At 40.4% G+C, this 25,613-nt stretch overlaps 3 protein-coding genes across 6 annotated transcripts; 1 reads left to right on the forward strand and 2 right to left on the reverse strand.

Moving 5' to 3' along the window:
- Positions 1 to 126: 126 nt before the first annotated feature.
- Positions 127 to 6,089, reverse strand: LOC131365687 (reelin domain-containing protein 1-like). Of its 2 annotated transcripts, XM_058409430.1 has the most exons (7): positions 5,629 to 6,089; positions 4,311 to 4,456; positions 2,932 to 3,146; positions 2,606 to 2,831; positions 2,409 to 2,530; positions 977 to 1,831; positions 127 to 874 (listed from the first exon to the last, which is right to left on the reverse strand). In XM_058409430.1, the coding sequence occupies exons 3-7, from the start codon at positions 3,143 to 3,145 to the stop codon at positions 543 to 545; spliced, it is 1,749 nt and encodes a 582-aa protein (XP_058265413.1). In that variant the 5' UTR covers position 3,146; positions 4,311 to 4,456; positions 5,629 to 6,089; the 3' UTR covers positions 127 to 542. The 2 variants fall into 2 exon arrangements, with proteins under 2 accessions (XP_058265413.1, XP_058265414.1); XM_058409431.1 differs by lacking the exon at positions 5,629 to 6,089 and having other exon boundaries at positions 4,311 to 5,001.
- otud4 (OTU deubiquitinase 4) lies at positions 5,020 to 19,466 on the forward strand. 3 transcript variants are annotated; one of them, XM_058409426.1, is made up of 20 exons: positions 5,020 to 5,468; positions 7,064 to 7,147; positions 7,257 to 7,307; positions 8,695 to 8,741; positions 9,063 to 9,135; positions 9,825 to 9,906; positions 9,999 to 10,155; positions 10,406 to 10,460; positions 10,551 to 10,674; positions 11,240 to 11,304; positions 11,503 to 11,603; positions 11,755 to 11,861; positions 12,103 to 12,262; positions 12,341 to 12,461; positions 12,552 to 12,615; positions 13,278 to 13,333; positions 13,430 to 14,792; positions 14,886 to 15,053; positions 15,856 to 15,896; positions 16,039 to 19,466. In XM_058409426.1, the coding sequence occupies exons 1-20, from the start codon at positions 5,322 to 5,324 to the stop codon at positions 17,005 to 17,007; spliced, it is 4,035 nt and encodes a 1,344-aa protein (XP_058265409.1). In that variant the 5' UTR covers positions 5,020 to 5,321; the 3' UTR covers positions 17,008 to 19,466. The 3 variants fall into 3 exon arrangements, with proteins under 3 accessions (XP_058265409.1, XP_058265410.1, XP_058265411.1); XM_058409427.1 differs by having other exon boundaries at positions 14,889 to 15,053; XM_058409428.1 differs by having other exon boundaries at positions 13,433 to 14,792.
- On the reverse strand, positions 19,201 to 25,580 carry abce1 (ATP-binding cassette, sub-family E (OABP), member 1). Its single transcript, XM_058409429.1, has 18 exons — positions 25,421 to 25,580; positions 24,290 to 24,460; positions 24,110 to 24,195; positions 23,839 to 23,936; positions 23,592 to 23,709; positions 23,078 to 23,215; positions 22,897 to 22,966; positions 22,610 to 22,706; positions 22,437 to 22,526; positions 22,207 to 22,328; positions 21,753 to 21,974; positions 21,610 to 21,669; positions 21,280 to 21,338; positions 21,082 to 21,192; positions 20,843 to 20,985; positions 20,173 to 20,295; positions 19,897 to 20,008; positions 19,201 to 19,812 (listed from the first exon to the last, which is right to left on the reverse strand). Exons 2-18 carry the CDS (start codon positions 24,390 to 24,392, stop codon positions 19,765 to 19,767), a joined length of 1,800 nt encoding a protein of 599 aa, XP_058265412.1. The 5' UTR covers positions 24,393 to 24,460; positions 25,421 to 25,580; the 3' UTR covers positions 19,201 to 19,764.
- Positions 25,581 to 25,613: the final 33 nt, after the last annotated feature.

Consider the following 25,613-nt stretch of genomic DNA (forward strand, 5'->3'; position numbering starts at 1 on the left):
TATTTATTAATAAATCATTGTGTATTTTATTGTAATATATAAATATATATACATATAATTACATTCATTAACATAATATATTGTTTATAATTTATTATGTATTTCCAGAGAAATATGTCTAAAAAATCTACAACTTAATGGTGAGAGTCAAAGTTTTTTGCAGTGAAATATGTAAAATAAATTCTTAAATAAATGTGTTCCACATGTAACAGCTTTGCGATTTCTCTATGATCTTTATTTTTGTCATAATAACTTTAAGAGAAAGAAAAAAAGAGGCTGGTGAGGGTACGACAGCTTGCTGTAATGTAAGTGACAACACGTAACTGTAAATGGAAAAGTATACGGTATGTTGTGTACTCAATAACTTATTGAAATTGCTGTAGTATAAGAGGAATGAAACACTGGGGGATGTGTTGTTATAGGAAAATAATCAACGTCAGAATGATAACAGTGACGCTGCTTCATCACGCCCCACACAGTTGTAGATTATTTTTTCCATATTTTATTCCTTAGTCGTGTTTGTGTGTGTTTGTGTTTGTGTATTAGTTCCCCGGTGCTGTAATGATGTCGTACTGGGCCTGCAGCAACAGCAGGCTGTTTTCTCGGATCCTGCGCAGCTGGACGAGCTCACCGCAATCCTGCACACGTCTCACTCCTGCTCCCTCCTGCCTGCTGTCACTCAAAGACACACCGTTACGCCGGACGCAGCGTTTCCTCTGAACGTAGACGGCCAGCACCACCAACAGAAAGAGTGACAGGGCCATCAGCAGCACCGGCTGAGACACAAGCCTCACTCCTGGCTCTGCCTTGACCACATCTCCGGTTTTGATCCCACTCTCTGGGTGTGGCTCAGGATCAGGGGGTTTCACAAACACTAGTGTCCAGGAGGAGGAAGAGATGTTGAGAATCCTTTGGGTCATTGAACCTCTTATTAAAAATAAATAACAATGAAAATGGGTAACAGTGTGAGACGCACCTTCAGGATCTTCCCTCGGCTCCACCGGATCAGACACAGAGCGCCGGAGTGCTGCAGACGGCTTTGGGTGAAGAGCTGAAGATGGAGCGGGTGTGTGTGACATAGTGAATGTGTGTGTAGGTGTGTTTGATACAACTGGAGTATGTATGGGTGTGTGTGTGGGTGTGTGTGATACAGTGGGCATGTGTGTGTGAGTGTGTGTATGTGTGTTTGATGTAGTTGGAGTGTGTGTGGGTGTGTGTGATACAATGGGACTGTGTGTGAGTGTGTGTGATGCTGTGGGTGTGTGTGAGGGTGTGGTTGGAGAAGCAGTTGAACCAAGTGTGTGTAAGAGTAGATTTGAGGAGTGTGTGTGCTGGGATGGAGCTGGTGTATTCTCATGACTCGAGTATGTGTGCGTTTTCAGGGTTACCATGGTAACACCAGGTGAGGTGCATGCTGTTGTTGGTGATCGTGTGTGTGTTTTTGGAGTGTGTGTTGTTAGTGAACGAGACATCGGAATGGTGTTAGGTGATGTGTGTGTGTGCGTGACTGGTGTAGCTGCAGTGTGTGCCTGTGTGTGTGATGGAGTGTAAGTGTTGTCTGGTCTGCTGAGTGTGTGTGCATGAAGCAGATTCCTTGTACCTTTGGGTGTGTGTGTATGGTTGTGTGTTGTTTTGTACAGCTGTGGGTGTGTGACCCTATTTCTAGGGTTATGTGTGCTTGTGTGTTTATCACTGTGTGAGTGTTTGTGGTGTTGGGGCAGTGCAGTGTGTGTGAGTAAGTTACTTGTCCGTTTGTTAGTGTTGTTTAAGTGTTCTGAGTGTGTGTGTGCAGAAGTGGGTGTTAGTGTGGGTGCTGAACTCGTCGGAGATGCTGGAAAGAAAAAGACAGATGTTGCGAGAGAGAGAGAGAGAGAGAGAGAAAGAGAGAGAGAGATTGTGTGTGTGTGTGTTAGTGTGTGTTATGGAAGATAGATGTTAAAGTCTAAAAGTCTAAATAATTTTAAAATAAACTTCTACTAAATGCATATTAACATCTTGACATTAATAATTAATAATTAATAATTGCCCTGTTCAATTCACCTACATTACCCACAATGCCACTCTGTTAGTGGTGCTATGAAATTTACTCCTCATTTTTATCTGCACATAATGAGAGTGATGCAGCGGTGCTTTAGTCCATAAGTCCTTCAGTCCTTCTACCTTCTTCTGTGCTAGATTTCTCATTAACCTGATGCTGGAGTTTTGTTTTTAGGATAAAACCTTTCACATAAAACAACTGCACTGGCTAAACCCATCATAAATATTTAAACATCTTAACATACTGTCAGTTTAATGTTAATGTTCAGTTTACTGCACGAAGTTCTAGCTGCTTATGAACTCAGTGTGAAGCGGAAATTAGATGAGTTTGGTAAATCTCAGTAGTGTGTCTGGAGTGACTTATTATTTACCTGAGATGATCCCATTCTGTAGTCCAGGATCATGTCCAATACGAGTCTTACGAGTCCCATCATGCACCACAGCTGAGTGGATCCGAGTCCAATACACGAAATATGAGTGGACCACTGTGATACTGGACAAAAAACACCACTAGATAACATTATAGTGTCTGTTAGGATGGATTTGTGTGTGTGTGTGTGTGTCTCACTAGAATCTCAGGTCCCCACTGGGCTGAGCCGGAGCCCTCCAGGTGAACGACAGGTTCCTCTTCAGCAGCTTATCTGAGTGTGTGACCGTGTCTGCAGTGGACAGGCAGGAGAGTGTATGTGTTCCTGGTGGGTGGTGTGTGAACTTGCCTCCAACCACACGGTCCTCCACTACAGAGCGTGCATGCAGCAGAAGACCCATAAATGCCCGAGAGCTGCGCACACTCACTGAAACACACACACACAGACACACAAGGGGATGTGCCTTAATGAGTACAGTGGGAATGCTTCATATTATAGTCATAGCAGTGTGTGTGTGTGTACATACCCATGAGTGTGTGCTGTGGCAGATAGACTGTGCGGCTGGTGTGTATGGTCACTGCAGATGCTGTGTATGTGTGCTGAGATTGAGCGCTGATGTGACCAGGCTTCATGTCCATACAGGTAGCAGTTGAAGCGCCACGTGAAAAACACAGACACTGTGCACGCAGCACACTCAGACACACACAGACAAGCAGTACTACCTTCATCTTCATCTGCATCCTCTCACACACACACAGACACACACACACACAGAGCATAATGTTATTTCTGACAAACATACTTTTAATTGTCTAGAGTACCTTTTCATGCTGTACTGATTTTAAGAAGAAATGAAAATTGCTTGATAAGGAATAAAGCAGTGTCATGCTGTTTGAGGAATCTAATCAACAGCTGGATGTTATGATAAATCAAACTTTTCTATTATCTTGTCCAGTGTTTTGTATTCCTCTAATACCACAGCAATTTGTCAACAATTGCAATTGTGGTTAGTTAATGAATAAAGAATTTTCTCCATTTATAGATTACACACAAGAAGTTAGTTACAGTTCTTATTTCTGCTAGCAATAAACATCAGCTTTGCCTCTGACACTGGAGACTCCGCACATTTTACATAAACACATTTCTCCTCACCCATCAAAAATTACGCATACACTGATCAGGCATAGCATTATGACCACCTGCTTAATATAGTGTTGGTCCCCCGTTTGCTGCCAAAACAGCCCTGACCCTTCATGCACTGTGTATTCTGACACCTTTCTATCAGAACCAGCATTAATTTCTTCAGCAATTTAAGTAACAGTAGCTCATCTGTTGGATTGGATCACACGGGCCAGCCTTCGCTCCCCACGTGCATCAATGAGCCTTGGCCACCCATGACCCTGTCGCCCGTTGACCACTGTTCCTTCCTTAGACCACTTTCGATAGATACTGACCACTGCAAACTGGGAACGCCTCACAGAAGCTGCAGTTTTGGAGATGTTCTGATCCAGTCATCTAGCCATTACAGTTTGGCCCTTCATCAAACTCACTCAAATCCCTACGCTTTCTCATTGTTCCTGCTTCTAACACATCAACTTTCAGGACAAAATGTTCACTTGCTGTCTAATATATCTCACCCACTAACAGGTGCCATGATGAGGAGATAATCAGTTTTATTCACTTCACTCACGCTCATAATTTTATGCCTGATCAGTGTACATGAATACATAAACCCTGTGAAAGAGTTGTTACCATAGAAACAATCACGGTTTATAACATTTACATGACCCTGTGACTTGAAGCTGCACTACTGTCAGAGCTGCTGTTATAGAAAATTCATCAACACCTTCTGACCAATCAGATTCACTGTGATATAAATATTTTTTAAAGTTTGATTGAACTTACCTCAGCGCGAGCTTGATTGTTTCACTGGATCTCTGGTTCTCTGATTTTTTTTTCTCTTAGTCTCCCTGTTTTTCAGGACCAGGATGTGTAACAGCTGCTGGACAGGAACTACATCCTCATCTATATTCCACTAATCCCTTTTCTCTCTTGAGTACACACACACACACACACACACAACATACAATGCCAGGTCAGACACCGGGCCACTTAACGGTATAATATTTACACTTAATCCTCATCAACATTAAGAATAAAGATAAATTCCATTTGATTGATGGCTTGACTGAAAACTCCTTTCTTCTTCTTCTTCTTCTTCTAATACTTTGATATGATGGTCTATGGCAGTGTTGTGTGTGTTATTCTTATACACTTATGATCACATTTGACCTATGAGTGGTACTAGTGGACACAAAATGATTAAATGGTAGCTGAAACTGTTCTCTATGACTATAAAATGTGTAAAATACAGTTATGTGCTTCCAAATTTGTGGTTATAGTTGGGGGGGGGGTAAATATGTGTTTACGATTATGAGGTGTCCAGATACTTTTGGCCATACAGTGCAGAACACTGTAGAATTTAGTGAGTGCATGTGATGTCCTGTTCGACGTTACGCTTTGGACAAAGGCACAAAATCTTCGGGCGTCGCTCTGATGAAGAGCCGAGTCATTAAAACGAGTCGAATCCCTAAAGCGAGTGAATCAAACACGGCTGTAAGAATTGACTCAGCACTGATAAAGTTGTATTATTATTCGGGTGACTTGGGGGAAAATTTAATTAAGTTCCTTAGCCTGGTATCCAGCTCAGTAGCTTTTGCTTTCCCTCCCTCCGTCTGCTGATGAAACTTTCCTTTTCTCCAACCATCAGCTTTTCACCGAAAACGAAAGTGACTCCTAACTCTCTCTCTCGGTGTGCGCGCGCGTGCCGGCTTTATTTGTCTCACTGTTCAATATGTAGCACAGAAATCTAAGAGTTTCCAGTGCAAACATCCATTTTTACTTTATCATCTCGTCATGGAGAGTCGTGCAGGAGCAAACATGCAGCACAACGAAGAAAAAAGTATGGAGAAACTCATGGACGAGCATCTGAGAGCGAACGGACTCTACCGCAAGAAGATAGCCAAGGACGGCTCGTGCTTATTCAGAGCCGTGGCTGAGCAGGTCGGTTCGTTCTAGAGTCTCCAATAAAAACAACATAAAAAAAACATTCAAAAATGTTAATAAAATTATGTCTACTCCTCGTTTTGTACTGACACAGGCTGTAAAACAACATCATTTCTTAGCATGGTTGAAAAAATGTAAGATAAATAAACAGTAACACCTTGCTGTTGCCCAGGAGGTTCGGGTACATTTAAGACATTTTAGTTAGCTTAATGTGTTAGCAAATCTAGCTAGCTAGCTAGCAAACAGGCGTTATAATTATAATTCTGTCTTTGTCACCAGGCAACTAATAATTTTAATATTCGTATTATCAACTTTCATTTATGTCTGAATTCCTTTTTTTCTCTCTCTCTCTGTCCTCAAACGACACCATCTATCATGACTGGCAGATTAGCTTAGTGTTCCTAGTGGCGTTAGCAAGTTGCTTATAGTAACCCAGGACAAAATGTTGACAGCTTAGCTTAGCTTGGTTTCGCGTAACATAACATTGTATGTTGCGTTATGGCTAAATAAATTACGTAATAAAGTAAGGATGATAATAATAATGATAATAATAATAATATATTGTGGTTCGTAGGGGTTTGTTCATGGAGTTTGAAGTCATTAGCTAACTAGCATAGTTGTTACATGGTCCCTTGTGAGGACTAAGTTAAGAGTAAAGTTAAGGATTAACTGGTTTCAGGAGGTGTGGGTGGTATAATACACATACACATACACTTACACATACATACACACACACACACACACACACACACACACACACACACACACCCCAACAGGGTTGTTTTTATAGGTAAAGGATTTGCTGTACATGTAATAACTTGTGACAGCTCTTTTTTACTACAAGCAATAAACTGGTCAGGTAATCATTTCAACATGACTTTTAAGAAATAATAAGAACAACAACAATAAGATAAGGTTTCTGAAATCAGGATGTAGAGCATTTCCGGGAAACAAAGGGTTAATAAAATGGGCAGTGGGTTTATTCAGGGTTGCCAGAGACACTAAACCAAAAATAATCACACTGTTATTAACATTGGCCCTAGTTTATATTAAGCTGGATTTATTTGTAAGAAGAAAAAAACAAACAAACCAAAAAAATTCAGAACATTTACACAAGAAATTTGGTATTCATGAAAATTAGGGGGTATTTCTTGCTGGTGCTCCTGTGTGTGTGTGTGTGCGTGTGTGAGTGTGAGTTATGAAATATTTTTATGCGCTTCAGATTGAGCCATAATAACCTCTGCTTCTGTGTTTCACACTTTGATTGGGTTGATTATTTATTTCATGCTCGCAGATCTCTGTGCATTATCACCATTTATTTTTGGGTTTTTTGGGCGTCACTACATACAGATGAGCTGCGTAGGGAGCACGTTAGCAGTCGGTGGGGGTGCTGGGGTGTGCCCTCCTGTGGGTGGTGCAGCACATTTTTGCTTGATACCGTGCTATTTTTTAAGACACTGACAATTGTGACCCTTAATACAGATGTACAGGAGTAGATCCTTTCAGAAGTACACATAACATGTAATGTGACAGAGTCCAAAGTGTCTGTTTGAGCAATTTTTCATCTCTATCACCTATGTGCTGTTTCTTAGGTGTTACACTGTCAGGGTCTGCACACCAAGGTCCGGGCCGAATGTGTGAAATACCTCAGGCAGAAACGGGACCTGTATGAGTCGGTGAGTGAGCTGTAACCCTTCTTAATTTTTAAATACACATTTTAATAGAGGTGTGTGTGTGTGTGTGAGAGAGAGAGGGGGGTATCTAATCTGTTTTGTCTGCATTTAGTTCATTGAAGGTGATTTTGAGGAATACATGTGCAAGCTTCAGGATCCTCAGGTAAAAGAACAAGTTGGAGTAATTAAACCCTATGCTATTTATTTATATATTTTATATAATATACATAAAATGTATTCTTATGAGTGGCTGGACACTTCACTTAGAATTGCATTTAGCTTTGTCATATGTGTAGTTTCATTTTTATTATTGCAATAATCAGCCTGTTTATACTAGGATATATATGTAGGTTCTGACTTCTATACATGCATATAGAATATAATATTCAAGATTTTAAAAACTTTATTAATCCCAGAGGGAAATTGCTGCCATGTTACAGTTGCTCTAATAAAAGTGGAAGAGAGAAAGAAAGAAATATATACTATATACAAGGATAGAGCTGAAAAAGGAAAAAAAAAACAAGTAAAAAGAAATCGTAAAATAGAATAAATAAGTACAGATACTGTGCAAATACTGTACAAATAATAGTGTAGAACTGCAATATTGCACATAGGGAATCCCTGTGTGCAATGTTACAGTTCTACACTATTACAGTAATACCTCGCATATCCGCGTCTCACGATTCGTGACTTCACTGTTCCGTGAAATTTTCATTGGAACCTAACTAATTTGCGTCTGTGAAATCCTGTAAAAGTGTTTACAGCTAATTTTCGTGGCCATTTATACATTTTCATGCTTTTTAATGCAAAGTTATTAAGGAAAAATGAGTTTATTAATTTAGTAATATAAATATAAAAGTAAAATCAACAAAATATCAATATAAATAAAATATAAATGTTATTTTAATGACGCGAACATCGCCAATTTCACGTACGTACAGTACAGCCAGTAGTCGGGTAGGGTGGAAGTAGTCAGTCACAGAGCATTAACAGTTTTACCTAGCTACTGATTGGCTGGTAGCTACGATGCTTTGTATGCGTGATGTCGTGGTTCATCTCCCTGTGCTTGGTTCAACACGCATGTATATTCCGTGAAAAAGTGATCTCAGTGATTTTTCCCTTGGTTTTTATACAGGCGATACTGTACTCTATTTTAAAGTCAAACATTTATTTCTTTTTCAATGTATTAAGCTAACTTTGAAATGAAATTAAAGTGTTTTGGGAGCATGTTTGTGGTCATATTTAGGGTTTAAACTCTAAAAATAAGCATTTACAGTAGAGTGTTAGCATTTTTAGTGACTCCACCGCACATCCGTGAAACCTCGCGGATGTGTGAGGTATTACCGTATTTGTACAGTATCTGTACTTTATATATGAATTACATATAATGAATAATACTATTGTATAAAATAGGGAAAATTTATAGAAATTGTAACAGGAGCATAAATATGAAATAGTGGTGATGATTTAAGTCTGTAAGTGCTGCAATTTTACCATTTACCAGTATTTTGAGTAACTGACTATTTCGCTGTTTTCTGTCCTGTCTCTAGAGCTGGGTTGGACAGGTGGAAATAACTGCTCTGGCTGCTCTTTATAAGTAAGTAGATTGTTTCACCTGTTTCACCCTACAGAGAAATAGAGGCAGCTGAGGGAAAAACTGGTTTGTTTAGTATTATTTAAAATGTAGTTGTAAATGGAAGTAAGACATGTTCTAAATGATAAAAAACTAAAACACTTTAGGATGCTATGTGAAAGGGAAATAATTCACTTCATGGTGGTAACATTAACTCAACAGGTAGATCACAGCATCTCATTGTTGATCATAATGATCACAGAGTGTTTTATCGTCCATGTATTTTCTCAAGCGATGTCATCTTTCAGGACTTATGAACCCCACCTGAATGCTTCCTCCTTCTAGGCATGATTTCATCATTTACCAGCAGCCTGGAGAGCCTCCAGTGAAAATCACGGAGAATGGCTACCCAGATAAGGTTTGCAGTAGCACCCCAAAGAACTATTCAAGAGAACATTTGTCATTCTAAACATATTTTGTATGATTAAATTCATGAAACTTGTTTCACAGTAATGAAAGTGTTAAAGCTAAACAGCTCACTGGATAATTGTTTAACACCGGGGTATCCAATCTTATTGGGAAATGGCTGATGTGGGTGCAGGTTTTTATTCCAACCAAGCAGAAGCCATACCTGAGTCTAGTGAAAAGCCAAGATCAACCGATTAAACAGGTGAAGTCATGTTGGTTGAAATAAAAACCTGCACCCACACCCTTGGACACCCATGGTTCAATATGTGATATCACGTGTTATTGTGTTGTTGCATCATTAAATATAAGAGCCAATCGGGTTCATAGAATGAATTATTGATTGATTTAATATCATGTATTTAATTAATCATTTAAGGTAAACTTTTAGTCAGTTCATTAGTTACTTAGTTATTTCTCAAATCAGTATATAGTCTTGTATCTTAAATTAATTAAATTTAAGCTAATTCTTTATGTATCTAGTTTTATGTCAGTTGATTGATAGAGTTTAGAGGCTTTTGTACCTTTTTTTTTTACTTTCTCTTGCAATTATTTATTAAGTTTAATACAGAAAGCATTTAAGCAGATTTGGGGTGATGTTGTACTGTATTTAATTGTTATTTAATTGTTTATTTTCTCCAGGTGTTGCTCTGCTTCCTCAACAGGAACCATTATGACAGTGTATACTCAATATCCTCTGTCAAAAACGCTGCTTTGTGCCAGTGTGAGTGACGTGTCCATTTCATCTCTTACTGCACAAATGAAATATCTGTATAGGAAACCCTACTAAAATCAGTGTGTGTTTCTGTGTTTCAGCGATCCTCTACGAGCTGCTGTATGACCGTGTGTTTGATGTGGACCGGAGTGCGGTAATGCCAAGCCTGAAGGCTTCCAAAGCAAAGAATGAGACTATCGAGACAGAGGAGCGTGAGAGCAGCGGGGACTCTGACCTGGATGATGGAGATGATTTCTGGTGAGTGTGATCAAAGAGTGACTGATGCTGTAATCATAAACCAGCATAAACCAGGGCCTTGTCGCTGTTGTGTTAAGTTGGGATTTAATCGACACTCTGATTTTTGTAAAACTGTCAGCACCGAATACAAATCGTGATCCTACCACTAATAATCAGATCACTTCATAACCGATAATCAGTTTCATTAAAATTTTATTAGGAACATAATTCAAGTACTTATTGAAAAAAATTGTTGGAATTGCCTACATAGGTCCAGTGAGGCTACAGGCAAGACAGCCGGTGTGAACAACAGGACAGCTTACAAGGTATGCACACACACACAGAATTCTGCATGATTATATCCTGTTTTAGTGTTGCTTTTAAAAAGTTTTACTGTTCTGCCATTTGCACATCAGGGCCGTGGGCGGGGCAAAGCTAGAGGAGTAGGGCGTGGCTGCCTGCCTCCTTCAGTAGAGGAGTCCCTGAACCCCACCCTTTTCAGGAATGTGGCATATGATGTGTGGATGCGCTCAAAACGAGGTGTGTGTAGGTGTGTGTGTGTCAAGCCAATAAAAAGTCAGTTTCTCCTATAATTAATTATTTGGTAATGTTGCAGTTGTACCATGAATTTAGAAAAAAGCTAAGAATGCTACAGTGCACGGATCTAACCACAGCAACCAGAAAGGCTAGAAAATTAGATACATAAAAAAGTTTTAAATGTACACACCATGTAATTGTGTCTGGTAAAAATTTGTACATGGGAAATAATACCCAAATGTCCTGGTCTTAAAAAATAACTAACAAATAGGTAGAAATTCTGCAGATCGTATTGTCTCCTGTTAGAAAAATTTGTTGGGCATTAACTCTTACATCTTCAACCACACACTTAACTCATAGTGTAATGATAGTAGTAGTAGTAGTTAATCAACAGGTGATTTAATCCGGGCTGTCGGGTTTTACAAGCTGAACTCATCCACAGGGTGCAGATAAGGGGAGTGTCTATGTGTATGTGTGTGTCTGTGTGCATGTATGTGTGTATAATTCACAGTGTAGGAGGACACTGATGCAGATTGTTCTGTACTGACAGAATAAGTTTTTATTTCAGTTCAGCAGAGGAGGGATTTCTGCATGGCAGCTGGGATGCATTACAAGGCTGGAGACAAGTGCCAGGTGTGTATTAGCGTGATTATGTCTCTGTCTCTCTTTACATCAATCTTTCTCTTCCTTCCACACCCTTTTATTTATTTATTTATTTATTTATTTATTTTTTTTTATACACTTGCCGGAGAAAGAACACCAAACGTGAATGGCCAAAGATCATCTGTCTCTGAAACACAAACTAATTAACCCACAAAATCTCTCTCTCAGGTGCGTCTGAATAATACTGATCGCTTCTACAGTGCCTACATTCAGGATGTCAGCCCTGATGATGGACCTGTTACTGTCTTTATTGAGGAACTTGGAAATAAGTATGTGTGAAGAAGAATTTCACTTGATTTTTTTCAGCATCGAAATTCCAGTTATTCAGCATAAAATATTCAGAATGTACATTACAAGAATATAGCCCAACATTAAATGTAACTGTAAATTGATAAAGTACAATATGGTATGTGTGTATAGGTACACAGTCTCACTATGGAATCTGCGTACTCCTTCAGAAGACTCTTGGTCCACAGTGACGGAGAAAAGCAAAAAACAAACTGTATCCAGCAGCAACGGGCCCACAGGTGATGTTAAATACACATTTATATATTTCTCACTCTAGCTCTCTTTCAGAATAGTTATTGGTAAAAATCCAAACCCTACTGTGATTTTATTTTGTTTTTGTCATAAGAAGAGCATATCGTAAACCCAGCCTAGTGTAATTTGTGCCAACTTTTACTTCCTGTTTAAATTCTTTTCTTTCCCTTCAGGCCATTTTTTAAAATTTGTGTAATCAGATAAATAGAAACAACTTTCTGATTTCAGAGCGTGACACCAAAACGGGGAGGAAGCCCATGAGGTCAGTGTCACATGGTCCTACTGCATCCTCAGGCTCCACTCCTGGCAACCGCGTACAACAGCAGCACTCTTGGCCCCCGCAGACCAGTGTAGAGCCTCAATCAATAGGAAAAAATGATAGCAGCAGGTGCCTTACAAACTTAATGTATACACACAGACACATATATACACACACACATATTACAGGAACTTTGTGTGTGTGTAGGAGGAGTGATCAGGGTGCAGGTGGGTTGTGTGTGTCGCCTGTAGAGGAAGATGAACACGCACTGCTGGAGATCCTGAACAAAGACGAGGAGAATTTCCCAACACTTGAAGCCAGTGCACAGGTATAATTCACACACTTACTGTGTTTTGCACTCCGTAAAACCTTTCTAAAGTGCCGTTGCATTATACCATGGTTTAATGTGTATATTTAGGCTGCTAGTGTTCAGAAGAGCAGAAGAGCTGAGAAAAAAGGCTCCCGAAAGAAAGCTCCTGCAGGTGAGTTAAGGAAATTGATTGAGTCTTCTTTGCTGGTTTTTATTTCAAGTAATTTATCTCAAAACAATGTGGTTTGCTAATTCTTGCAATACTTTTGTCTGATATTTGCAGTTATTAGCAGAATGCCTTTGCTACAATTTCTATGTAGAGACCAATATTTTATTTATTATAAATTCATTTTAACCCAAGAACATTTTTGCACATATTTGATGAAAAAATAGGTTTTGCATTGTATAAATTTAACAAACTTAAAAATTAACTAATTTAAAAATGAAGGCAAAATATTTCTGATGGACAGGGATATGAAGTTTTAAAAACGCTTCCGGTTTCTTTGCAAAAAGAGATCTGCTAAATGCTGTAATCGTAGACACCCAGTACCCAAAGAGGAGATGGAATAACCTGCATTCGAGGAGACAAAAGAAATGTCCTGGATGTATTTTGGATCATTATGCAGTGATTCAAGTGCTTGGAAAGATTAATAATTCTACTACTGCTGTGTTCAGACTTATCTTACCTCCCCAGGAGATTCACATTCAAACGTGCAAAAGTGTGCTAAGAACAAATTTACTGCAGTTCTTGTAGTATTTCAGGATGTCTTTATTTTCTTTCTATTTAAAAGGAGTTGAATGTTTGGTTTATGTGAAAATTTTATTTTTTTGCAGATACCAAAGAGCAATCTCTGAACCCTATTCACAAAGCAGAAAGAGGAAAACAGGCAGTAAGTTGTCAGAAATTATCATGCTTGTTTGTGTAGTGCAGGTATTTTCTCAGTGTAGTTTAATCTCTATTTTTTATGCTCTGTAATATCCTCCAGAAGAAAGGGTCAGTGGATCAAGACCAAAGAATAACTCCTCCTCCCAAAGAGGATCCTATCCCTACAACTTCTACTGCCTTATCTGCCCCTTCATCTTCAAAGTTCACAAAACCTTCCTCTTCATCCACAACACCACCTGCCCGAGTTCCCTACAAAGCATCATCCTTGTCTGCTCGCATTTCTCCCATTAATTCTCAGTGTGCCTCCACTCCATCTACAAAACACCTGGACTCTTTACAGACTACTCCCATTCAGTCTCAAACTGCCCCTGCTGCATCCAAAAGACCCTCTGATTCTTTACAGACTACCCACATTCAGACTCAAACTGCCCCTGCTCCACCTACAAGACCCTCTGATTCTTTACAGACTACTCCCATTCAGACTCAAACTGTCCCTGTTCCATCTACAAGACACCAGGAATCTTTAAAGACTACCCCCATTCAGTCCCAAACTGTCCCTGTTCCATCTACAAGACACCCAGAATCTTTAAAGACTACCCACATGCAGTCTCCGACTGCCTCTGCTCCATCTTCGAGACCCATAGTCGAGGCTCAGACTTCCCTTGACACATCTGAAGTGATCCCAGTATCTTTTCAGACTACATTCTTTCAACCTCAAACTCTCCCTATGCTCGTCACAACTGTATCTTCCCCATTATCTTCTCAGTGTACCCCAACTGTTTGTCTAACTGTGCCCAAACCCATCCCTGTGACAATAAATTCATTACCCCAGAACTCTTCTCAAACAATTCAGTCCCAGGTCTCAGATCTGACTGCCACAATAACTACCCCTGTGCCCCTAGAGCATGTTCCAGAAGCTACTACCACTCCTATTCTTTTCCAAACACCCACAATACCCTTATCTCCAGACAAACCTGTCCCTAACCCTGTATCTACTCAATTATTCACCTCTTCTTCTCAGACTGCTCCTGTACCCACTCATGCCTCCTCCCAAACTGCCTCCTCAACTATCCAGGGTCCTGTCTCTGTCCCATCTCAGATTCCATTTGCTGCTGAAGTGCCTGTTTCAACAGATCTTTCTGCTACTGCAAAATCTCCTCCTCCTGAACCGATGGCATCTGAGCAGCCTGATTCAGCTGGTGTACCCACTCCAGTTCATGCCACCCATTCTATTACTCATCCTGCACAACCATCCCCTTCTCTTGCCCCTTCTTACCCTGTTGGGTTTGGTACTCCTCTGCCTTATCCACCCTACCCTCCTTATTCTGCCCCTGTGCCATGTTTATCTCCAAATGCATCTGCCCCCATGACGGATCCCTGTCTTCCTCCTGCTGTCTCAACTCCACCTTTCTCTCGTGCTGCTGAATCCTACTTGTATGATCATGCAGCCCCAACTGTTGCAGGTAAGGTTGAATATGTCCTTTTAATGTATTGCAGTGTACTGTTACTGTCACACCTGAATATCACGGTTTTGATTGTTTCCTGCTTTACTTCAGCAGGTGCTGGAAGTGCCCTAGTGCCTGATCCCCCATCACAGCACTCCTTCACATTAGCGCAGGTCTACCAAGACATGCTTTACCCTGGTTTTCCTCAGAACGAAAAGGATGAACATGTCCAGCCCCCATCATTTTCCCGTGACAGAAATGGAAAAGACCTTCCAAGCGGTATCATCTTCCGAATCTGCTTTACTGACAGCCCTTTTCACAGACACAGGGTTGTATTGGTGGAGTTAGTGATTCAGGGAATCGGACAACTTTTATAGGAACCAGCCTGCATTTGCACATGTTTAAGAGCAAACTGTTAAATAATCATTGGAAGTTTGACAGTAGTGGAATTAAAGTAAAAAACACAATCTTTTAGCCATTTAACATTCTGAGGATGGATCGTCTTCAGAGAGATTTTGCTCACATCATATTACAACGGGATACTCTGACCAAAATCAGGAATGTAACTATTGATGTAAACGAGTTATCATTGCAGCAGAATTATGGCAACCCTAAGTCTAGTTTCTGTGTTACACAAATTCACCTGTTCCACTGAGATGATCCTCGCTATAAGACCAAAATTCCAGGGGAGGGAACTGGACTTTAACCAACTATTCCTATAGCTGTAACTTACAAGACATATAATTACAAGAACAAACATGAAACCAGAAACTGAAGCATACTGTATTTTTTCCACCCCCTGGACCTTTGGTTCAAGTCTGCCTAGAATGGGGGATTAGGACTGACTCCACCCCCTGAGCTGTTGCTTTAGTGTGGAGGGGTTTCTGACTTACTTTCATCCAGGCAGCATTTTGATGCTGACAAAAAAGATGCTTTTTTTGAGAAGTGCACACATTTGTCACCACCTCTAAAACGAGCATCTGGACATTGTCAGTGGAAAAAGGCTCTATTTACTCATGAGCTCATATAAAATTACTTTTTACTCACGTTTGACTCTAAAACCCTTCTCTGTTACTTACAGATGCAAGTGTCCTTAGATTCTTCTTTAACCTTGGGCTTAAGGTAAAGATGTCAGATTCTAATTTTATAAAAATGATCATACTTGTACAATAGTTCTCAGTAAAAAGTGTTAACTAGATATTGGAATAATAATTTTATTTGTACTGTAACAGTTTGGATGTGCTGGATTTAATTGTACCCACAGGCGTACCTGTATCAGATGTTGCCCCCGGTTACCTACCTGGCACCACTGGTTCAGGCCTACCACCACATGCAGCTCAAAGTCTCTCCTTCTCCTGTATCCTGGCAACCAGACAACAACTCTAGACCAATTTTTCCTACCCCTAACCCTCCCCCTGCTGTGAGCACCCCTGTTAGTCATTTTGAGGTAAGGGGTATGGTTCGCACCCCTTCTTCAATGGAAGTTGGGGTGTTCAGCCATCCTTCACTGCCTATGCAAATGCCATTGCCTCTTGCATCCCATCCCTCTGTATATGCAGGTATGTGTCCAGTGCCCCCCACTGGTCCACCGCTACAGTATTCTGCCCCTCCCCCCTCTATAGGCCCTCAGCATCTCTCTGTACCCCCTCCCCAACATTATGGGATGGAGATCCCTATGACAACAATGGCACCAATAATGGAAGGAGCTCAGGGGGGTCAGGGGTCTTTGAATCCACAAGTAGAAAAACCGTTTTGGGCTGGTCAGCATCAACAACTTTCAGAGGGTGGAGACATCAAGCCAGGAGCTGTCCCTGTTACCACAGAAATACAGCACAATAGTGGACCTCAAGCAGTTGTGAGTGGTGGTGAGCTGAGTAACGCGCCAGAGCCAATGATGTTGGCTAATGGAAACAGACAGTCGAAGGGTGGAGGTTTCTTAGGATCGTTACTGGAAGAGTGTAAGACGGAGAAGGCGGAGTTTTGTGACGCAAATCTGAAAACAAGGCAGAGCTACCAAAGTCAGTCATATAAATATGGAAATAGGTATGGCCAGGATGACAGAGGAGGGTTCAGGGGGCGGGGTTCACGTGGAAGAAGAGATACAGGATGGGGAAAACACGATGGTCAATTGCCTTACAACAGAGGGTCCGGTGGGAGGAACAGAGGACGGGGCTACAATAACACCAGAGCAGCAGGATACTCAGGGCAGATGACACCTGCACCTGAAAGCTGACAATCACTCGTTTCTTTTGCTACCAATACTCTTTGATTTGGGTGATGTGTTCATTTTTAAAACTTTCTCTTTTTCTCATTTAAAGTTATTTCGCCACTATGTCTTCTCAGACTGGCGTATCCACTCTGTATTGATGTGTCAGTTTATATTAAAGGTAATAAAAGCTTGAATGTGTGGGAGATTTTTCTCCAAGCGGCGAAATATGGAGAGGAGCACCTTTTGGAGGGCACTAAATATGCACCGTGTCAATCTTGTGAAAAGCACTGACTGTTCACTTCACATTTATCTCACTGAGGACATTGATGTGATGATTGAGGCTATACCTGAATCTCGTTTGTGAACTTTTGTTTACTGTTTCCTTTTAAACTTAGAGGTGTGTTCATGTTCTGTTTTCAGTCAGCTCAGTCATATAAAAGGAAACTCCAAGATCTTGCTTTTGCTTTTGAAAGTAGATTTATACTGTTGATTTTGTTGTGTTTTTAATGTATGGTTCTGCACTTATGAAGGAGTGATTCAGCAAAAAAAAAATCAGAATTTGCCACCTCCAGTTGTAGTTCATTATCTAAGACAAGACCCTATATTTGCTTCTGCTTTCATACTTTGTCTCAGAAAAGACACTTTTTTTGTGTTTATTTGAAGAAAAGTGATTCATGCTAAATACCCACTATAACCATAATGGCAATATCAGCTGACTAACTAGTCTAACTTGCTCTTTACACTAGATCTATTATCAGTAATGCACATGAAATAAGAGTTGTTGTAACTTTGGTGGTGAGGTAATTGTCTGTCTTTACTGTAGCTTAGGAGGCAGAAAATGCAGGAGAATATGAGTTGCTGTGTTAAGCCACAGGTAAAGTCAGCCGCAAAATATTTTCATCTCATTGTAAATCTCATATTCGCTTAATTCATTTTTATCTGCACTTTATACTCCCTTATTTTGTTTTTCTCACTTGCAACCTGATTGGTCAGGAAGTAAAAAACAAAAACTGGGCACTTTTCTGTAAATGACTTCATAGTATGTTAAGGAAATTAAACACCATGTGTAATAGCAGTCCAAGTTTCATGCAGTGTACACTATATGGCCAAGTGTCTGTGAACATCTGACCATCACACCCATTTGTGGGGCATCCCTTAAACACTGTTCCAGCATGAAGATGTTTAACCAATTACTGATGCTCTCCAACTGAATGAATGCAGATAGCAAAGTGAATCTGGAACGTGACGTTCCTCAAGCACATATGGGCTTGATGGTCCGAGGTTCACGTACGTTGACCATACAATGTATATGTACAAGGTTACTGTATAGCAAAGCAGTAAAAAGCTGTGTCTAAATATGAACTAAACCTAACCATGTAGATGCACACTGGAATGGTATGAGGGCCATCTTCACGCCTTCTAAAGATGTTTGAATCACATATGGTTGTATATTTAGTCACCTTTTTTGGGTAAGAGATTCCATTACTCAATAACTTCAGTACAAAACCAAAAACGAAACGTCTCTCGGCTTATCAGCTACATTGAGGGTAACTAGCGACAGGATGTAAATTCGAATACTTTTTAGCACATAAGAATTAAGATTATGATTCTTGTTTTTGAGTTTTTATTCAGTCTGTACACTGTAGACATCTGCAACCTTATGATGCACTTTTATTTCTGAACTCAACACAGGATTTGTTCAGATTAGGAAACAACAATCTGTGTGATGTCTGAATTAAAGCCTAATGACTGCATCTCTCTCTCTCATCTGCTGAAAGTGTGACATGTCAGTTCTCATGTAGTGCCTTAGACTTTATTTGTTGAGTTCCTCAGTTCTCATTTGTTATTGCACTTGTGATGTTGAGTGTGCCTTCTAAATCATGTGTTTGAGCAGTTTTTAAATCGGAGTGCCTATTTATCACAACCAAAGATGCAACAGGATGCAATTTTGATACAAAACATTAATAAAGAGAGGTCTTTTCTCAGACGCTTTCTGTGTGTGTTTGCTTATAATGGAGGTTTTGATAATCTGGTTATTTATAGACACTCACCTGGTAACTAATCTTAATTAGAATTCAGCTCAAGGCAATCATAAACTATGAAATCTTAAATATTCAGGATGAACAGATAAAATAAAATCTAGCTCTCAAGATAAGGTCCTGATCCCAGGGACATGACTACGTTAAAGTGGCATTTACATAAACACACTCAAACAAGTTAAATTGATTTTTTAATAAGATGTATCATGGTATAATGATTAAAATATTTTCATCAACTATACACTTGTTTGGCGTGTTGTTTCTCCCTCAATCTTTGTAACCAGAAAAAACACAAACGGTGATAAGTTTTATTATTGGTCAAAAAAAAAAAAAAAAACCAGAAGTCTCATCTAGGTCCCACTGATACATTTTCTTTCTTTTTTTTTTTGTTTTGTTGTTTTGTTAAACAGCATCCTCTCTCCTCCACTTCATCCCCATCCTCTATACAGACTGGACATGTGAAAGAAAGGGGAAAAAAAAACCCAAGATGGCTCCATTTCCTGTTCACCATTCAGCAGTCTGTTAGAGGGTCAGCACTGATGAAATGGGGGGAGAGAGGAGGATGAATAAACCCTGGTGCTTATTGGACCTGCTGGACAAAATGGTGGTGTTGATGCTTCAGTGTGGAAAGTAAACAGTCCTGGTGCTTTTTCCTCGATGATGGCACACGTTGAGAGAGACTTGGCCCAAAGGAAAAAGACCATATTTGGGGGATTTTATCTTTATTTCAGGAAGTGATGTTTCAGTCATCCAGGAAAAAGTAGTTGCCAGTCTTCTTTTGATCCACGTCCTGATCAAGAGCAGAAAAAGGAGTTTACTCAGAGTTTGCAAAGACAAAAATCCAGACTGTGTGCATGTTTGTGTGTGTGTGTACCTTGATAGAGTTGAGCTTGTTGATTCTTGGTCTGAAATTGTTTGGATCTCTTCTGAATGTGATCTCCAACTGTGCCAGGAACTTATTCATCCCAGCCAGCAGAGTCTGTGGCCTGTCACACACAAAACAAACACATGATGAGACTAAAAATGAAAGTGAACACACTCCCTGTTAAACCCACACAGTATTCACTAGTCTGTGTGTGTGTGTGTGTGTGTGTGTGTGTGTGTGTGTGTGTGTGAGAGAGAGAGACTATCCACGGCGGTTTGTTCCTACGTGTTGGCGCAGGTGTTTCTGGAGGGAACACCATCAAACACGATGACTCGGTCTGCCAGATACGTAGCCATGATGAAGTCGTGCTCCACAACAAAAGCGGTTTTCTTTGCATGCAGAATGAATCTGAGAGGAGGGGGAAAAAACACAAAAGTTCAACACTCAATACTGACATTAAACTATACAACAGTATGTGCAACAAAGATGATGGATAAATATGGAGTATAAAAATGTTGCAGAAGACACAGTGAAGGGTAAAACAACCCCTGACATCCATCTACCTTAATGCCTCCAACTATTACAAACGTTTTTAATCGGTTTATTTGGGGAAGAACGAGAGAAACTGAACAAGTGAAGGAGAGAGAAAACAAATGGGGAAAGACGAAAATGAGCTTGTGCGAGCATGTAAAAAAAAAGAAAGGAGTGAACCAATGTGTGAAAGAGCAACGGAATGTATAAACTGCTACTATAGAAACAATAACGTATTAGAATGAGTGCATTAATATATTATTAATAATATAATAAGTCCAGGTTAATTAATGAATGAAATGATTGGCTGTGATATATATATAAAATACAAGCACAATCACAGCCAATCATGAACAAGTATTTCTGAAAATTATTTAATAAATATATATTATAAATATTTTATAATATATAATTACTTATTTACCGTTTGATGACACGGGCAGCCATAAGACGCTGCTCGGAGTCCAGGTAGGCTGATGGTTCGTCGATCAGATAAACATCAGCCGGTTTCCCCAAACACAGAGCCAGCGCCACACGCTGCAACTCACCACCAGACAGATTCTGAACCTGTACACACACACACACAGAGTTTAGGACATGGAAATACTCTAGCATTTTAAAACTGTAAATAAAAGTGCTTGTCCACATGCAGTAGAGACTCACGTCCTGGTCGATGATGCTCTCAATCTGCATGGGCTTCATGACGTCAGTGACGAACTGGGGGTGTGTGTACGCGTCTCTGATCTTGTCGTGGAGCAAGGCACGGACGCTGCCCTAAAACACACATGCAGCCCATTACAATATAAATCCATAAGAGACAGTCTGAGGAATAAAAGCGCAGTGTGCTGTTTATTAACTCACTTTAAACTTGGGGCTGATCTTCTGAGGCTTGTAGCTCACATTCAGAATTGGCACATCACCTACAACACAGAGCAAATACACACACACACAATTCAGTTTTACAAAACTCATAGGAGATTTCTCCCAACACAGTTTGAGTGAGTTAAGAAAATGTGGGACTGAACAAGCACAGGAGTGATGAATCGAACAAGTGAGAGAAATGAAGGACGGAACAGTAGAACAAGGGAACAATTCATTTTATTATGTGTTGATCTCAAGAACATATTTTCATGAATCTATTGTTCTTTACACGTCTACTATTTGACAGAACTGGGGGTGTGTGTGTGCTACCTCCTCCATCAGGTTTCAGGCCTCCAGCCAGCAGTCTGATGAATGTGGTTTTGCCAGTACCTGAAGAAAGAATCACAATGCATCATGCTATTATACTGAATGTCACTCACACTCCTTTATACACTAACCAGTCTCTCTCTCACCATTCTCCCCGAGCATGACCATAATCTCAGAGTCAGTGAACTCTCCCTCTGTGATGGTAAGGGTGAAGTCACCCATGCTCTTGCGCATGTTGGGATACTGATAGCGGCACATCTTCTTCACCTCCTCCTCAGCTGCAGTCTCAGCCACTTTAAACACCAGTGAGGTCTCGCGGAAACGCAGGTTCTCTGTCGGCACGTAGCCGTCCAGGAAGATATTAATACCTGGGGAGAGATCAGAGTGAATCGACATGGTTAAGGGCTGTGCCGAAAGATACACTCAGACACACTTAGTGTCACACTGTTACTGGAAAATAATCAATAAGAAGATGCACCTGCATCACTGAGCATCTGTTCTAGAAAAATCACCTGACCTATCACAATTCAGAATTTGAGACGAGCCATGTAGTACTCATCTGGACTACACTTGTTTGTGTGTGTGTGCGTGTTTATATACCTTCTCGGACGCTGAAGGGCATGGTGACGACTCCATAAGCACTTGGCACGCCGTACAGACAACAGATAAAATCAGACAGGTAATCCAACACGCTCAGATCGTGCTCCACCACGATGATGTACCTACACACACACACACACATTATAGAAATTAATGTATCATCACAGGCTCGAAGAGTATCTGCTAGCAAAACAGAACGCATATTTTGGTTGTGTGTGTGGGTGTCAGACCTGTCGGGTGAGATGAGAGATCGAATGGTGATGGCAGCTCTCAGCCTCTGCTTCACATCGAGATAACTGGATGGCTCGTCAAACATGAAACTAGACCAAGAGAAGAACATTAATCTCCAGAACCGACCACCACAGTGACAAAGATAGAAAAAACACAAACAAAAGAGACGAACATGTCTGCTTTCTGGATACAGACGACGGCGCAGGCGAATCTCTGCAGCTCTCCTCCTGACAGGTCCTCGACGTTGCGGTCCCGCAGATGCAGCAGATCTGACCAATCACAGCACACAACACCACATTCAAAATCAGGTACACTGAAGCCCCACCCACAGGTATCCAGAAAAATGTATAACTCATATCTATACAACAGTGAAATTTCCCAGTGAAAAGAACTCACAGAAGTGTTCCACAGAGCATTTGATTAAATGCGAGAATATAAACCAAGATGTTACACACGTACCAAGCTGCCCACACACTTGCTCCTCCGTTTTAGTGTCATCTTTCCTGCTCAAAATTGCGCCTACTGACCCCTAGAGGCAGAAAAGAGAATTACAACAAAATTCCAGTCCCCATAGTTCCACCGCAGCAACCAAAAAGCTAACGCTGGTCGGAAATCCTCACAGAACATTTGTTTCCTTTACCTTGACAGTTTTGGGGATCTGGTCAACATATTGTGGCTTTACGATGGCCTTGAGGTCGTCCTCCAGGATCTTAGTGAAATAGTTTTGCAACTCAGAGCCTCGAAAATAAGCCAGGATCTCCTGCCAGTCCGGGGGAGCCTGCAAAATCCGGACACAAACACACATTAAAAGGGCCACTAAAAAAACAAAACAAACCCACAGATACTAAATAGACATTTCTGATTATTATTAGTATTTTTAATAAATACTGAAACATAATAGTTTCCTCTGAGAAATTATCAAATACAAAATGTTTAAAAAATGTTTATGAAATATTACTACATAAATAAATAAACAATTCAGAGACGTTTCATGCTACAATTATTCTGTCATATCCAGGTACTAAACAAAATAATTATTTATCATATTTTTTGTATTTTTACCAAAATAACCAAGCTGAGGTAACACCACACTTTGACTTTTTGTCCAGAATATATGATGGTGTGTGGGTGTGTGTGTGTGATATGTAACTCACATCATATTTGCCCAGGTTGGGTTTCTGTTTTCCTGCCAGGATTTTGAGAGCGGTGGACTTTCCGATACCGTTAGTACCCACCAGCCCTAACACTTCTCCAGGACGTGGAATAGGCAACCTGACACATGAGAAAGGTGGATACACACAGTTTCCATTTAGTAGGTGTGGTTATCTAGCTAATCATGTCTCATAGCTCTGTGTACAAGCGCAAAACTGATCAGATGATGGTGATCTGATGTCCTCATACCTGTGCAGTTTGAAGGAGTTGGCGCAGTATCTGTGTGTGGTTTCCTTCTCCAGGTTACTTGGTAGGTTTACAATAGACAGCGCGCCAAATGGACATTTCTGGAGGAAAAACATCCCAGAGATTAAAAGTTACAAAAAAAAAAAAGAAAAGCAAAAAAAAAAAAAAGCATACAATCCATGTCAGACACAGTGTGTCCAGTGGGCGGAGTTTCTGAGGCTCCAACACAAGATAACTATAAATTAATATAAAAATTTATGAACTTTATCGATACCTTGATGCAGATGCCGCAGCCTATACAGAGTGATTCAGAGATCCACACAATCTTACACTGCGGTGTCACTTCGATACACAGCTTACCTGCAGGAGACACACACAAATGAGTGTTTTAACATGGCTGCAAAACAGATGAGATCTTTTTAAGCAAGAGTTTGTGTGCACGTGATTGTCTTACCCATCCTCACCACAGGACAACTCTTCTTACACTCCTGCCTGCATTTCTTCGGCTTGCACTTGTCATGGTTGACTATAGCGATTCGTGTGTTCTTATCTGCCATTTTGACCGCGCTGTTTACCACAGATGCACCGCAGAACGTTGTTTAAACGAGACGAGCTGGACGCCTCACTAAAGACAGAAAAAGACATGGTAAAATCACATTTACACTGATGTGGCATTTATGAAACACAGCTTTAAAAAGCCACAGCATTTTTTCCCCCCTTGCTTCAAAAGTTTTGTTTATGTCAGAGCAAATCAGCAGCCTTTAATTAACTTTCACTGGCCTCAGCTAGATTATAGGGTTTGGAAGGCTGTGGATACACAGTGTAATGATGTAGAAGAGAGTCAGTGAGGCTGATGGCTGCATGAATGAATGGGAGGGAGGGAAAAAAAGAAAAAAAGTGACAGTTATGTTCCAGCATATGGAGAGGACTCTCTTCACACTTTAGATTTTGTTTCAGCCTGAAACTGTTTCAAGGTCTAACACGCACCAGGACTGATATATATATACACACGAGTTTATATTAAAATCCAACCCTGATTAAAGAAAAATAATAAGATTTCCAATGACAATGTAACGGCGCATGCGTCAAGAGACTTTAACTACACACCGTTTCTTCTTGTTTCATCTCCACACCTTTCATCTTTTATCATTTCAGATTATATTAACAATATACGGCGTTATAAAAAATAAATGAATTAATAAACAGACCGGTTCTACAAGGACTAGAGGAAGGCCTCGTGAGCCTGGCAGTGCCAATATAGGTGGAGCTTTCTTATCTAACATAGCCGGCTAGCTAAAACAGCATAGCACAGCATAGCATAACATAACATTACATACTATAACATGAGATCGTACCGCTCTCTATGTGGCTAATGCTCCGAGATGTATGTATGTGTGTGTGTGTGTGTGTGTGTGTGTGTGTAAATAAAGCTGAAACAGCAATCCGACTGGACACCTATAATGTAATTTGCTACGTCAAGTAGATGGCGCTAGCCTAGCAACGTGGCTAATCTCATTTTTGCCAACACAGACACACAGCTGTTTATTAGATATGTATAGCTGATTATTTTCTGTCGATATCTCACCCCAGTGTCCGCAGAGACTTTGGACGGTTTTTGAGGCGGTGATATTTGGTTAAAATCCCCCGCGCATCAGCCAACGTGCTCTTCACACGGAGAAGCCGGCAGGGAAAAGATGGCGCAAGGTAGACTTTACGTATTCCGACATGCGACGAAGAGAAGTTACATCATCGCTGTGCGACGCGAGAAGTAAGCGAGC

The sequence above is a fragment of the Hemibagrus wyckioides genome, linkage group LG15 (assembly GCF_019097595.1).
Source record: "Hemibagrus wyckioides isolate EC202008001 linkage group LG15, SWU_Hwy_1.0, whole genome shotgun sequence".
In the NCBI taxonomy this organism is placed as follows: Eukaryota; Metazoa; Chordata; class Actinopteri; order Siluriformes; family Bagridae; genus Hemibagrus; species Hemibagrus wyckioides.